The sequence below is a fragment of the Erinaceus europaeus genome, chromosome 1 (genome assembly GCF_950295315.1).
Source record: "Erinaceus europaeus chromosome 1, mEriEur2.1, whole genome shotgun sequence".
NCBI lineage: Eukaryota > Metazoa > Chordata > Mammalia > Eulipotyphla > Erinaceidae > Erinaceus > Erinaceus europaeus.
Genome location: NC_080162.1, coordinates 75,836,795 through 75,853,141, shown reverse-complemented (window position 1 = coordinate 75,853,141; position 16,347 = coordinate 75,836,795). Strand labels below are relative to the sequence as shown.

The following is a 16,347-nucleotide window of genomic DNA, read 5'->3' as shown; positions in this document are numbered from 1 at the left end:
TTCCCCCCCCCCAAATATATATATATATATATATTTTTTTTTTTTCATTAAAAACAATAAATAAAACACATATATTTTTTTAAGTGTGGAGGCTAGTACAAAATAAAGACCAGGAAAAAAAATTAAGCTAAGAAATAAGCACATTTGAAAATAAAACAGAATAGGATTTGAAAATATCAATCCTAATTCAAGAAAAAAAATCATTAGCACTTTGTCATTTGAACATACAGTACACACTCAGAGAAAGACAAATTTCAGAAGACATGATGCTCTTGAAATACAGAATTTTATTTAGAAACTGTTTAAAATAGAAAAAAACCCTGTCAAGAAAGACTAGGTGGAAAATGGGTTCCCAATAAAATGGAATTTTAGGGCAACAAAAGTCTAAAAGGCCACAAAAGAGATAGCACCACTGTTATTTGAACAATGGCTAGTTACTTGCATTTTTTTTTCTTTTTGGCATTGTTAATGACTGAATCTGGGTTTTCCTCTGAAGTCCACACAGAGCATGCACTACATAACAATTTTATCATAAAATATCTGCTTTCTACACACATTTTAGGACAAGCTACCACCAGAAACAAATCAATACAAATACATCAGGGACTGAACAATCTCAGTAGTGGGTGACACACATTTTACAGAATTCTGCCAAAGGGCCTGAATTAGGCTGCGGGAAGAGCAAATGAAGTAGCATTAAGGAATGAAGTAGTTTTAAATATTAATAATTAATTCAGACGTGGTACTGTATTTTCTGAAAAAAAAAATTAACATTTAGTAACATACTAACAAATTTTATCTCCAAAGAGATTAGTGCACTGGCAAAGTATTCTGTTAACAGTGGAGGGCTATGAACAGCAGGTACTGAAAACACCCCGCCTTGCAGATCCAAGAGAGTGATGGCCTTCACTAATCACTCTCTTTGCCAGAGGTCCAGAAGGAACTTGCAGCATGATCACCTGCCTGCTAAACTTCCACTCAAAGCAGCAAACTTTAAGGAGCCAAAGAGGAGTCCCCAGTGGGCGAAGGGAGCAGAGAAGAGAGAGACATATGTTAAATGTAAACTTAAAAGACAGTAAAATGGGACACAACCCCCATCAAATCCCAGCAATGTGGGCAAGTTCCCTAAAGTAATCGTTAGCACTGGACACACCTCATTACTTTATTTAAAAAAAAAAAAATTTTAAAAATTATCACACACACACATAGAAATTTTAGATTATTTAGAAAAATCAAAGAAATACTCAACCAAAATCATGTTCTTCAACTCAGAAGTCTCAGGGCTAAAACACACCTTATATTCATCCAGACAACAATGCTTCTTAGCAGGGAGGGATGCAACTGGTCAAGGACATCTGGCTTTGCAGAGCAACTTTTTAAACTTTCCTTTCGGGCCAATATTGAGGCCTCTGAGGAGTTAAGCAGTCCTACAAGGCCTGTGAACAGCAGGTTCCATTGTCTGGTCCTTCCCCAGACACAGTTTATCAAACACACAGAATTTCTTCTCAGGTTCTATTTTATATTTTGAACTATGGAAGCATATTTTAAATACTCTTAAGGCATTTATTTATTAAAATGATCTCTGCCAAGATTTCACATTAGTTTAAAATTGAATTCAGTCTTTATGTTTTCTACTGAGGTATCCACCTCAGCTTATTACACTGAAACACCTTTTCCAGTGATCAGTGTTGCCAGCATCCACATGATGCGCCCCAAGGTCAGCCTCTTTGTTCCCTAAGTGAACGACTAGATGTTAATACTGCTCTGCTACAAGGTAAAAGCTCCTAACTCAAACTCATTGGAAAAGGAGTGAAACTCTGCAAAGTGCACTTTAAGAAGAGGTACTTTTTTGCTTATGAAAAGAAACCAGTGAGTCCTCTAAGGATAATAAATGGGAGTATTTTACAGTTAAGCACATGATTTGGAGTGAAGAATTCAGATGTTGTTCTGCTGGTTCAGGCTATTAATATTCTTCTTGTTCTTCCTGTGGTCCACCTTCATCAGGTATCACAAAGCCTTCCTAAAGTAGGAAAATGAGAGAGGAAAGTGATTACTCATAGTGAATAAAACTGCTTTTACCTGGGTTCATTTTCTTTGTATTACTGTATAGGGAACCTGGTTGTTGTTTTTTTTTTCTTAATATTTATTTACTTATTATTGGATAGAGACAGAGAAATTGAGAGAGGAGGAAGAGATGGAGAGAAAAAAAGACAAGACACCTACAGTTAGGCCTACTTCACCACTCATGAAGCTTGTCCCCTGCAGGTGGGGACCAGGGACTTGAACTTGGGTCCTTTCATATGAGCACTTAACCAGGTGTGCCACCACTGGGCCCCAAGGAGCCTGTTTTATTATGTATGAGATCCAAGTTCATGCCTGGCTCCTTCAACACTAGAGAGAGCTCTGTTGATATGCACCACCCAGGGGGGTAAGCCAAATCAGTGAAACCCCAACAGTGACAAAAATAAATTTTCTAAGAAAGAAAACAAAAAACTGTTACACTATGTAATTCTTCCATTCTAACAGTAAGAGCCAGCCAGTATTAATGCCTGGAAAACCAGCAGATACATGGCACCACCTAATACTTAGTCCAAGGCATACTGACATATACTTGTGGCAGACACTGTGCCTTCAACAACCCTCCCCCCCCTTTTTTAACTAAACCTGTATGATTGAATTTAAGATAAGACACCATTAGAATACTATTCAGTAGTGGTCCAAGAGGTGGTGCATTGAATACATCACTGGACTCCCAAGCCTGAGGTCCTGAGTTCAGTCCCCAGCAGCACATGTGCCAGAGTGATGTCTGGTTCTTTCTCCCTCCCTCCTTCTATCCCTCTCATTAATAAATAAAATGTAAAAATACAAAAATAAAAATAAAACCACTATTCAAAATCACTGACCACTAAATCTTTCATCTTTGTTTTCATTATGTGACAAAGCAAGTCTTATCTGCACTATAGATAGTAATCTGATCCTATATATGTCATTAAGCATGAGGAACAATAAATAAACAACACAGGTCATTAAACAGTGAACACAATAAAGATGTCAAATCCTGAACCTAAGGGAAATTAGTCTTTTCTGAGTAGCCAACATGTCAGGATTAGAATGAGTTGATTTCATTATGTAATACACATGGAACCCAAGAAACTCAACCACAAAGTTCTTTGAAGACAAAGGAGCTAGGTATGCTCCTGGGAGGAGCAAAGTCACACACAGTGGCGGTCAAGGGCAACAGGTATCAAAAGAGTTTGGGAAAAATACTTATGCAGAAAGACATTCGTGCCTGAGCCTCTGAGATCCCAGATTCAATCCCCAGCACCACTATAAGCCACAGCTGAGCCCCCAAAAAAAGGGGTGGGGGGTAGGCTGCTTCTCTACAGCATGCCCATATGCCTGTGACCCTCATAAAATAGAGACAGGATCTCAGGCCTAGGGACCAAGTGTTAAGGGAAGGAGTGTGGATCACATGGCAGGGTTCAAATCACTTTGTGGCTCACTATCAGTGGCCACAAACTACAGAGGGCAAGCTATTGGAGTGCCAGAAAAGTCAAGATGCATTCTGGCATAGAAAAACAGGAAAAATATATCATGACTTTTCCAACAACTCCATAGTTACCTCCTTGCTCTATTTCTGCCTTAAAGGCTCAAGGCAGAAGTTGAAGCTGGGCAAAAACACTCTCTGGCTTAATGGTCAAAGATGAGCTCTCTTCAGGAATCTACATGGAGGTATGATAAACACCAGTAATGATTTTGCTAAAACCAGATAAAACCCATATTCTCTTAGGTTGCAAAATAGCAAGAAAATCATCTCATGTCAGTACGTACATCTGTAGCATACAGAATGTCCACAATCCTCTGCAATACAGGGTTGTTTTCCCCCTCATTCTCCTGGCAAATTAATTCAATATTCCTTAGTTTTCCAAAGTAGAAATCTCTTTCTTTTTCTAAATCTTCAACAGTGAGTTTCAATACGTTGACCTGTGTAAGATATTTTTAAAAGGTAAGAAATGCAGCATTCATAAAAAAAAAATGTCAAATTTCTAACCCAAAGGAAGATGATCTTTCATCAGATCTCTGATATGAGCAAACACTTGTGTCAATTTTCTTTTTTTAATATTTTACTTATTAATGAGAAAGTAGGAGAGAGAGAATGAACGAGACATCACTCTGGTACATGTGCTGCCGGGAACTGAACTCAAGACCTCATGCTTGAGAGTCCTATGCTTTCTCCACTGCTTTCTCCTCCCGGACCACACAAGTCAATATTTTTCAGACCCAGATATATATAACATAGGCTTGATCAGGGCTGTATAGGTCCTACCTTTAATGAAAGGGCAAGACTACTCTAGGAAATATAAACTAAGGCCCTACCAAGAGGTCCTGATAGATAACATAGTAGTTACACAAAAGACTTTCTTGCCTATTCAATAACTTTATTGGTGATTTAATTAAGTACAAGACTGTAAGATTACAGGATCTCAGCAGCTCTGTGCCACATCCAGCCATCACCAAATACCAGCATAGTTCTTAAGAAATGGGGATTTGGGGAGTCAGGCGGTAGCCCAGAGGGTTAAGCGCACGTGGCGCCAAGCACAAGGACCGGCAATAAGGATCCCAGTTCAAGGCCCTGGCTCCCCACCTGCAGGGAATTCACTTCACAAGCAGTGAAACAGGTCTGCAGGTGTCACTCTTTCTCTCCCCCTCTCTGTCTTCCCCTCCTCTTTCCATTTCTCTCTGTCCTATCCAACAATAACGACATCAATAACAACAACTACAACAATAAACAATAAAACAACAGGGGCAACAAAAGGGAATAAATAAATAAAAAGAAATGGGTTTTTTTGGTAAGTTTATATGATTCAATTATTCATATTCCACAAATGAGTGAAACCATTCAGAAGTTGTCTTTCACTTCCTTGTCTACTTCACTAATATGCAAAAGGCTTATGTCTGAGGCTAAGGCCCCAGGTCGAACGCCTGGCACCACCATTAGGTCAATGCTGAGTATCCCTCTGGTAAACACACACACACATACACGGTAAACAGTTTGCTTACTGTTTCCTGAGACTTGTTCATAGGATAGCACCAACTCAAATCAATCTTCTCTACTAAAAATCTCTCCAGACTACTTGCCAATCCCTTCCCTGCCTTGATCCCCAATGCTTCATGGCAATTTGCTCAGTGTAGTGATTTAGTTTAAAAACTAGTTAAGGGAGTCGGGCGGTAGCGCAGGGGGTTAAGCACACATGCACAAAGCGCAAGGACTGGTGTGAGGATCCTGGTTCAAGCCCCTGGCTCCCCACCTGTGCAGGGGAGTCACTTCACGGTAAAGCAGGTCTGCAGGTGTCTTTCTCTCCCCCCCTCTGTCTTCCCCTCCTCCTTCCATTTCTCTCTGTCCTATCCAAAAATGACATCAACAACAATAATAACTGCAACAGCAATAAAAACACCAAGGGCAACAAAAAGGAAATAAATATTAAAACAAATCTTAAAAAAAAAAAAAAAACTACAGTTAAAAAAAACAAACTGGGAGTCAGGCGGTAGCGCAGCGGGTTATGCGCAGGTGGCGCAAGGCACAAGGACCAGCATAAGGATCCTGGTTCGAGCCCCAGCCCCACCTGCAGGGGGGTCACTTCACAGGCAGAAAAGCAGGTCTGCCAGTGTCTATCTTTCTCTCCCCGTCTTCCCTCCTCTCTCCATTTCTCTCTGTCCTATCCAACAAGAACATCAATAACAACTACAACAATAAAACAAGAGCAACAAAAGGGAATAAATATTAAAAAAAAAAAAAAAAAAAACTACAGGTTCAAGTGGTGGTGCTAGGAAGAATCTATACACTTCAGGTAAGTCACATAGCCTCTTCTATTTAATGCCACTCAGCAGTCACCCTCTGGTTTAAGCCTGAGATGATGAAGCCAAGATCCAAATTTAATGGCCCCCAGCACCATATGCCAGAACTGAGCAGTGCTCTGGTAAAATTGAGAGAAAAAAAAAAAAAAAGCTGGGTGGTGGCACACCTGGTTAAATGCACATTAACAATGTGCAAGTCCCCACCTGCAGGAGGAAAGCTGAGCGAGTGGTGAAGCAGTACTGCAGGTATCTATCCTCCCCTTCCTCTCGTTTCTGGCTTTCTCTTTCCAATAAATCAAGATAATAAAAATAAAACAGAACCTCGGGAGTCGGGCTGTAGCGCAGCGGGTTAAGCGCAGGTGGCGCAAAGCACAAGGACCAGCATAAGGATCCCGGTTCGAACCCCAGCTCCCCACCTGCAGGGGAGTCGCTTCACAGGCGGTGAAGCAGATCTGCAGGTGTCTATCTTTCTCTCCTCCTCTCTATCTTCCCCTCCTCTCTCCATTTCTCTCTGTCCTATCCAACAACGACAACAACAATAATAACTACAACAATAAAACAACAAGGGCAACAAAAGGGAATAAATAAATAAGTATTTAAAAAAAAAAAACAGAACCTCACAAGACTGCTGCAAAAGTAAAACTGAAGTGGTACAGGGCAACATATGCACTTTAGAAGCTATTGTTCTTGCTATTATTAACATTCTAACATTTTGTACACATCATTAACATTCGTGTATTTCATGCAACAATCTCAATGCTTTGAACCTTTGCAAGACACTTGAGAAACCATTTTCACTCTATCCAGATCATAGGCAAAGCCCATAATAAGCAAAACTGTCTTTTATCTAATGCCACTTGTCCCTCTACCCCGATAAACACCAATCTAGATGCTTCAATATTACCAATTCACACAACCTTTGAAGCTACTACGTGCAAAGCATAAGCACAAGGCAGTAAGCTCAGAGAGGGTAATTGACTTTTCTCAGAGAGAATTAATTGGCAAAGATAGGACAACCCCCAAATTTAATGGAACTGGAAGTCTATATTCCACCTCAGAGGACAATAGCTGGAATGAGCACGGTGGTCCCATAAAAATGACATCTTATGGAGGGCATTAGGGAAAAAAAAAAAAATCATTCCTGCACTAGCCACACAGTCTTGCTATCAAGCCTTTTTATTTTACTTATTTATTTATTTATGCTGGTGACTGAATTAGGCCCACATCAATTTAAAGCATGTACTTTACCACTGAGCTATATCCCTGGTCCTTACCATCAATCCATTACTCTTGTTATTTTTTTCTCTCATACTGCTTCTGTGTATACTCAAATCTGGACCTCAGTAGTTACAGGGAAGTCTCCTTATCCTCCAAGACTTCTGTACTTTACAGTAACAGAGTCCAGATGTGCTCAGGGCAGCCATACTAATGGGCATGGTGACCAAGCCATCTCAATACTCCCAAGCCATGAAACATACAAATTACTGAATGAAAGGGGGGGGGGGGAAGATCTTTTAAAAATATATTTTATTTATTTATTATTGGATAGAGACAGAGAGGAATTGAGAGGGGAAGGGGAAATAGAGAGACACCTGCAGCCCTACTTCAACACTGGTGAAGTTTTCCCCTTGCAGGTGGGGACCAGGGGCTTGACCCCAGTTCCTTGTGCACTGTAATATGTGCACTTACCAGCCCCCTTACCCTAGCCCCACCCCAAAAAGAGATCTTTGCACAGGTTCTTAACTCATATCTATAGGGAGCAGCTGGCTATGAGTACTGGACACCAGACACAGTTTCTAAACATTAAAGGATATTTTCCCCCTAGGGTTTAGGATTTGGCTTTTAGGAAATTAAGAGTTCAATCTCAAAGCCACTAGAGTCACAGTGCATACTGATTCTAAAACTGGATCAACAGAATCACCCAAATATAGACACATAAATAAGAATTAGCTTTAAAATACTTAAAAGTCTAAAATTAGTTCCTATCAATAAACAATTCTGACATTGAACTTCAGGACAGCTAACTAATTTAAAGACATTTCAAACCACTGATCTACTAACAAAAGAATAGACTTTTCACATTAACTCCATTCTCAACTTAAATCCCTAATGACCTGGGACTTCACAGACTGTGGAATCTTTTAAAATATTATTCAGAAAGGAATCTCCAAGTGGAGGAAACAGCTCATCACAAGACAGAGCACCTGCCTTGTCAAGTATGCAGCCCGGACCTGAGTGGGACTATGGCAAGGGGAGCTTTGGTGTACTGGTACATCTACCTCTGTCTCTGTCTCTAACTGGAGGAGAAATAGCCTGTAACTATAAAATCACATGCTCCATGATTCAGGGATGTGGGGTAGAATTTTCCTTTATATTTTTTCAGAATCAAGTCTCTAGATCCCACAGAATCCTGAGAACATCCCAGAGACATTAGATAAGGTCCTGTCATGTGGGTGATTTTCTTTTCTTTTTTTCCTTTTTTTTTTTTTTTAAAGAATTATTTATCATGAGAAAGACAGGAGGAGAGAGAGAGAGAATCAGACATCACTCTGGTATATGTGCTGCCAGGGACTGAACTCAGATCTCAGGGTTGAGAACGCATTATCCACTGCACCACCTCCTGGACCACATGTGGGTGATTTTCCCAACAGATACTAATAGATCTTATAAATGTTTTACTTCCCCCTTCCATGTTCATGCTCTCCACACAACACCAGAAGTGCTTAAACCTGGCAGGACACTTCAGCAAGCAGAAAGTACAGGTCTCTCTCTGAGTACATAAGTGGGTACTGTCTGCTCCTTCAGGGCAGCAAGTATCCTTTCCTCTGAAGTGACTCCCACTTGCACAAGGAGATGCCTACCTGCTGCATCAATTCAGCTGCTTCATCATCACCGTTACCCACACCAGGATTCTTTCGCACCACACCTGGGGCAGCCTTGGGAGTTGCAGTAGTTCTGTGTGTTGCAATGGGCCTCTGTGGAGCTGAGAGGAGAAATTTTTTGTTGTTGTTGCTTATTTAGAGTATAAATTTCAAGAGAATCCACCAGACAAAAAGAGGTTGTGACCAAATGCCTTCCACAGCTATGCAGGGATCAATGTTAGAGAACCCAGCACGCAAGAAAACATCCCAATATTTACCCAAATGGTTCTGTACCCTGGCAGCAGCGTTAAGTATCAAACTTAGTTATCTTCTATGCTGGGAGTCTTTCAGTGAGGTCTTTCTTCCACTGTGGTGAAGAGGACCATTACTTGTAAGAGGAAGTCATCCTGGCACATACAGATGATCTATTTTTAAGCAAATCCCCAACAGGGCAGCTAGCTACATAGAGCCAAGGCCAAGTTCATACTAGGAGCAAACTCACATCACATCTTCCCATCTAGAAAGTAGCAAGCCTAACTCAGAACCCTTGGGGAAAGGATAGTAGAGATTTCTTTTACCCACCAATCACCTCACAGCAGTTATCTCTATTTGCATTTTTAGACTGTGTTTAAAAAGTCCAGAGGAGCTGGCATGATAGTTTCATATGGACAGTGTGTTTATTTTGCCACATGCATGACCCAGGTTCAAGTCCAGCCCTTAAAGCACTGAAGGAAGTTTTTGTGCTGTGGTGCCTTTCCCTCTCTATCTTTATCTGGAAAAAGTTAGTCTATAGTGGTGAAGCCTTAACTGATGACAAAAAAAAAAAAGAAAGAAAAAGAAAAAAGTCTACAATAGTGGTAAGGAAGGTGGCTCAGGGAAGAAAGCAGAGAACTTACAGAAGGATCAGGTTCCTCCAGCACACTCAACAGCTAGAATGCCTGCTCTGGTCAATATCTCTCTCATAAAATAAATCTTGTAAATCACTTGAGAAAACAGCTCAACTGATAGGGAGTAGGACCTGCACACTTAAGAGTTCAATCCTCAGCATTATAGTGGTGCTCTGCTTCTTTCATAGGAAACCTTCTGTCTCATATGAAATAAATCAAATAAAATATATATTTTATTTTAAGGAGAGGCAGACACAAGACCAAAGCACAGCTGAGGGTTAAACCTGGGACTTTGGACCTCAGATATTAAAGTTTTTTTGCATAACCATTATGCTGTCTCCCCAGCCCAAAATAAATCTTTTTTGAAAACAAGTACTTTTAAAATAAATAAAGGGCTAGAAGAGAAGTAGTACACTATGATTCATACATAGATTTCTCGGTAACAGCTAAAAGTTGACAAAGACAAGGAAAAAGGAATAAAGGAGCTAAACTATCCAAAAGCTAAAATAATAAAGAACAGGTTACCTCAAGTTTAAAGTTATCATTCATGATTTTATCCATTTACTCAGGGATTTATTTTATAAAATTAATATGTTATGCAAGGCTAAAAATATCTGATCTTTCTAATGCCCTAAATTAAGTAACCATATTTATTTATTTATGCCCTTTAACAATACAATTTTCTTTTTTTAATATTTATTTATTCCCTTTTGTTGCCCTTGTTTTATTGTTGTAGTTCTTGTTGTTGTTACTGATGTTGTTGGATAGGACAGAGAGAAATGGAGAGAGGAGGGGAAGACAGGGAGGTGGAGAGAAAGACAGACACCTGAAGACCTGCTTCACCGCCTGTGAAGCGACTCCCCTACAGGTGGGGAGCCTGAGGCTTGAACTGGGATCTTTCTGCTGATCCTTGCGTTTTGCACCACGTGCTCTTAACCCGCTATGTCACCACCCGACTCCCAACAATACAATTTATGTCTATCTTTCTCTCACCCTCTGTCTTCCCTCCTCTCTCCATTTCTCTGTCCTATCCAACAATGATGACATCGATAACAACAACTACTACAACAATTTTTTTAAAAGGCAACAAAATGGATAATAAATATAAAAAAAATTTTAAATAAGTAAGCAAATATAAAAGAAATAAAATGAGTGCTAGAGACAGTTCACCAAGTAGGGTATCCACATCATGTATGTATGCAACCCAAGTTTAAGACCTGGCACCATATGGGGATGCCATGGCATTGGGGAACATTCTGGTGCTATGAAGTCTCTCCCTCTATCTGACTGAAAAGGCTATTAGGAAGCTGTTTTCTCACATGTTCGGTAATCCACTCGTGTCAAAAATACAGGCAAATCGGAAGCAGCTTCTGTATCAGGGCTACAGAGATCTAAGAATCAATAGATTCACTTATGCCAGGATCCATGTTCCTGTCATATGGCTGTGATTATTCTTATTTATTTACTTATTTATGGGGGGGCACATACATGCATACCAGACAGAGAGCCGGAAGTAGTCAGGGACTGAACTTGGAATATTATGTCTGCAGAACAATACTTTGTCCACTTTGCCACCTTCCAGGTCATAGCTACGATTACTCTGTAAACTCCCAACGGCTGTGGCCGCTCAGAAAATTAAATGAATGCTGAATGAATACCTAGAATACTAGATTTAGGACATTATGTCTCTGTTTTCTCTTACCTGCACTGCTGGAGCTAAGTGGCTTCTTAGGCTTGTTGAGAGCTGGAGCAACAAGAGAGGGAGCCACCGCAGTTTCTTGACCTTGTCTGGCAGCTACAGGATCATATTCTTTTCCATCATAGTTGGCATCAAAAAACTTCTTGAACCACTGAACAAACTCAAAATTGTCTTGGAACTTTCCTTTGACCAATTTGTCCACAGGAATTATCTATAAAGAAGCATCAAGACTTATTTATCCCAAAGAGGATTTTGGCAATCGTAAAACAGGTGACCCTGCAGTAAATCAATACAAAGTTCTGCCATAAGGAGAAAAAAGTTTTAGAGGTAAGAAGTTAAGTCTCTGGAAGCTTACAGTGCAAGTTCCGTTCAGTCTGCCTTCAACAGGAGTACATAAATTCAAGTCCGTCGAGTTTATAAAAAGTAATCAGAAACACAAATGTCACATATACATACACATCCAAACATACTCTAAAATATGACACAGGCATCTTTCTACTCAAAAGGACATCTCTTGTACAACTTGCATGTGTCTGTCACAAAGCATCAAATCTGCAGTGCAAATTAACAATGAAATGATAGAGAATTCTGTCCTTCACAACTATATTAACTGTATACTCATGCATTTGAAAATGACAAGTAAACCTGCCTGTATTGACATAAACTGTCTAAAAGGTCAAGGTTCAACGTGATACAGCACAAGCTTTGAATGCCTGACACATCAAAAGTCAAAGCTGAACAGTAGTACTCTGTGGTTTCTGTGTTTCTCTCTCAGAAAAAGTAAATTAGTTTGATGTAAAATAACTAGAGTATTTAAACAAATAGGTAGATAGAATTATCAATCCAGGGACAGAATTCTGGGGGAAAAAAAAAAGGTTTGTTTACATAGTCTGGGTGGTTGTATAGTGGATAAAGGATAAGGCGTGGACTCTACAGCCTTAGGCCCAGAGTTCAATCCCCACTATCACATGTGCCAGAACAATGCTAGAGTTCTCTCTTTCCTCTATCTCTAATTTATAAATACATCTTTTTAAAAAAAACTGCTTTTCATGTAATGCTAAAATACAATTTTCATTATACAATACTATGTTAACAAATTGCTGGGTTATTGGCCAAAGTGTGTCATATTAGCTTTCCAAGGATGCCAGATTCAATGGTGAGTGGGGAGACAGCATTACGGTTACATAAAGACTTTCATGCCTGAGGCTCTAGTATCTCAGTTTCAGTCTCCAGCACACACCAGAGTTGAGCAGTGCTCTGGCAAAAAGAAAAAAGATATTTACCAGTACTTCTACTTTAAAAAAAAAAAGTAAAAATCTGAACTTTATCACCACTCTGAAAGAAAATATGAATTTTAAAAATCATTTTGTATGATACTGAAATATTTTTAAATAAAATGTCCAAAACCCACTGCAAGATACCTCTCTCCCTTCACAAATAAATCTTAATTTTATTATTTTACTTATTTAATTATTTTAGATAGAGACAGGATGGTAGAGAGGCAGAAAGAGAATGAAAAAAGACCGTGCACGGTGCCAGTTTCCTTCAACGCAGTGGGAGTCAGATGCAAACAAGGGTCGCACACCGCAAATCAGCACACAACCCAAGTGAGTTATTTCGCCAGCCCAATACATAAATCTTTTAAAAAGACGAACTCTAACACCTCTGTGACCTAGGAGATGGTATGGTAGCAGAGCATCCAATTTACAAGTAAAAGGTTCCAAGTTCGGTCTCCAATACAACATATGGTAATGATGTCCTAGCCTCTCTCTCAATCTCATAAAATACATAAAACAAAATTTTTCTGAAGTATAAACACTTTTTTTTTTTTGGCCTCAAGGGTTACTGCTGGGACTCAGTGTCTGCCCTATGAATCCACTGCTCCTGGAGGCTGTGTTTCTCCTTTTGTTGTCCTTGTTGTTTATCGTTGTCGTTACTATTATTGTTGTCATTGCTGCCATTGTTGTTGGATAGGACAGAGAGGAAACCCAGAGAGGAAGGGAAGACAGAGAAGGGGAGAGAAAGACACCTGCATGAGTGCTTAACCCGCTGCTCTACCGCCCAACCCCCAGTATAAACACTTCTAATGGGGGGACAGGGTGTGACACAGCTACTTAATTTTGTAATATAGTAACTACATCTACTAAAACAGAGTATTTGTCCTAAAGATAACCAATGAAGCCTATTTCTGGTGCCTAAAAAAAAATTTTGTGGGCAAGAGGCTGCTTCCTAGCACCTACCAGAAATATTCCTTGTACCTTGCTATAGAAAAGCAAGTACTGACGAGCAGCAGATCGCTTTCTCTCCTCTCCTCTCCCGGATCAACTAGGAATACCAAAGGAGACCACCCGGACCGAAACAAGACAGGACTACAATGACCACAGGAACCCAGTAAATCACCCGTGAGTACAAACACGCGTGGCTGGTGACAGAGAGGAGAGAGGAGTCTAAGGAGAGATTAAGTGACTGCTAACAGTTCAACAGTTTATCAGTGGAGACACCACCTCCAGTCTGCTCCACAACAAGAGGACAGCTGAAGGGAGGAAAGGACTCCCCAGAGACTCACCAAGTGCAACTCTGAGTCTCCATTGCTACTACCCTCAGAATCTGGAGCAGCAACAGGGAGGGACACCAGGGGACAGAGATCTAACCGGGAAACTCAGGAGAAGACCTATACCTCCCATGGCATAGCTGAGGGGCTGTGAAAGTCTCTTTGCATAACCACTGGATTATCTCTGCCACACCCTGCTTTATCTCTTGGTCAGGAGTCAGTGATTAAGCTAAGAAGCCTATTGATAGTTTAAAAGCCCTCAGGCTCCCATAGCCTACAGGGAAGAAAAAAAAAGAGGCTTTTACACCACTGAGCTCCAACTCAGGGATTGAAAAAACTGTTAACTTCCACCACTGTGAACCCTTTATTTAACTTACTTAGACACAAGTCAATTCAGGCAATAGTGATCAATAATTTGAAAAATACTGATAAAGCGAACTCATAACATAATATATAAAATGGTTAAAACAACAAGAAAAAATATTAGAGACTCGAACCAGGACAAGAGTCCAGCTAAAAGTCCTCCAGAGGGTGAAGCACAAAACAACGAGTTCAACATCCAAACATTAGCTAAGGAAATAATCACAGGAGTGAGTAAAGAATTTGAAAAAATTGTAATCAGAAATACAGAAACAACAAATGAGACTATGGAAGGAAATTCTAATTATCTCATGGTTATTAGAGAGCTGAAAGCTGAAATTGCTGAGCTAAGAAGGCAACTAGCTGAACAAGCTAAAACAGTATCAGAGCAGGGCAACAAAATAGATGAACTCCAGAAAGCAGTAGAGGGCAGAGAGAATAGAATCTATGAGGCTGAAGACAGAATTAGCAAGATTGAGGATGAATTAGAGACAACTAAAAAAGAACTAAGAGATCTCAAAAAGAGATTAAGAGATGCTTAACAACAGAGTCCTATGGGATGACTTCAAAAGAACCAATATACGCATTATTGGCTTACCAGAGGAAGAAAGAGAAGGAGAGGAAGAAAGCATTCTCCAGACCATAATAGCTGAAAATTTCTCTAGTCTAGACAACACCAAAGACATAAAGATTCAAGAAGCCCAGAGGGTCCCAAACAGAATTAACCCAGACCTAAAGACACCAAGACATGTCATACTTAGAATGGAAAGGAATAAGGATAAAGAAAGGATCCTCAAGGCTGCAAGAGAAAAACAAAGAGTCACCTACAAAGGAAAACCCATAAGATTAGCAGCAGACTTCTCCATACAAACACTACAGGCCAGAAGAGAATGGCAAGATATCTATCGAGTGCTCAATGAGAAAGGCTTTCAGCCAAGAATACTATATCCTGCTAGATTGTCATTCAGACTAGATGGAAGCATCAAAACCTTCTCAGACAAGCAACAGTTGAAGGAAGCAACCATCACCAAGCCTGCCCTGAAAGAAGTTCTGAAAGGTCTCCTATAAACAACCAGACCACCACAAATAGGACATATATCAAAACACTCTAAAACTCTACAAGAATGGCATTAAAATATCTTCAATCTTTGATATCAATAAATGTCAACGGCCTGAATTCACCTATTAAAAGACACAGAGTAGGAAGATGGATCAGAAAACACAACCCAATAATATGTTGTCTACAGGAGACTCACCTAACTCAACAAGACAAACACAGACTTAAAGTGAAAGGATGGAAAACTATCATACAAGCCAATGGCCCACAAAAAAGGGCAGGAACAGCTATTCTCATATCTGACATGATAGACTTTAAAATAGATAAGATTAAAAAAGATAGGAATGGACACTACTTAATGCTCAGAGGATCAGTCAATCAAGAGGACTTAACAATTATTAACATCTATGCACCCAATGAGAAGCCATCTAAATACATCAAACTTCTACTGAAAGAGCTACAGCAATATATTAACAGTAACACAATCATAGTAGGGGACTTCAACACCCCACTCTCTCAACTTGACAGATCATCCAGGAAGAAAATCAGTAAAGACATAAGGGAGCTAAATGAAGAGATAGAGAAACTAGAACTATTGGACATTTTCAGAGTCATTCATCCCAATAAACTGGAATACACATTCTACTCAAATCCACATGGATCATTCTCAAGAATAGACCATATGTTAGGCCACAAAGACAGCATCAGCCAATTCAAGAGCACTGAAATCATCCCAAGCATCTTCTCAGACCACAGTGGAATTAAACTAACACTTAACAATCAACAAAAGATTAGTAACAGTCCCAAAATGTGGAAGCTCAACAGTAGTACACTTCTTAACAACTTCTGGGTCAAAGAGGAAATCAAGGAAGAAATCAAAATGTTTTGAGAGTTCAATGAAAATGAAGACACAAGCTAACAAAATATTTGGGACACAGCTAAAGCAGTCCTAAGAGGGAAGTTCATAGCTATACAAGCACACATTAGGAAATAAGAAAAGGCACAAATAAACAGCCTGATTGCACATCTTAAAGACCTAGAAGAAGAACAACAAAGGAATCCTAAAGCAACCAGAA

At 39.8% G+C, this 16,347-nt stretch overlaps 1 protein-coding gene across 3 annotated transcripts in view; it reads right to left on the bottom strand.

Annotated features, from left to right (window-relative positions):
- Positions 1 to 267: 267 nt before the first annotated feature.
- MAPRE1 (microtubule associated protein RP/EB family member 1) overlaps positions 268 to 16,347 on the bottom strand; it is a 37,287-nt gene continuing 21,207 nt past the window's right edge. For all 3 annotated transcript variants that reach the window (XM_007522687.2, XM_016187968.2, XM_060188406.1), the window contains exons 4-7: positions 11,307 to 11,514; positions 8,718 to 8,839; positions 3,832 to 3,984; positions 268 to 2,020 (exon numbers count right to left, since the gene is read on the bottom strand). In XM_007522687.2, the coding sequence (XP_007522749.1) occupies positions 1,964 to 2,020; positions 3,832 to 3,984; positions 8,718 to 8,839; positions 11,307 to 11,514 (540 nt within the window). In that variant the 3' untranslated portion in view covers positions 268 to 1,963. The remainder of the gene's footprint in view (positions 2,021 to 3,831; positions 3,985 to 8,717; positions 8,840 to 11,306; positions 11,515 to 16,347) is intronic.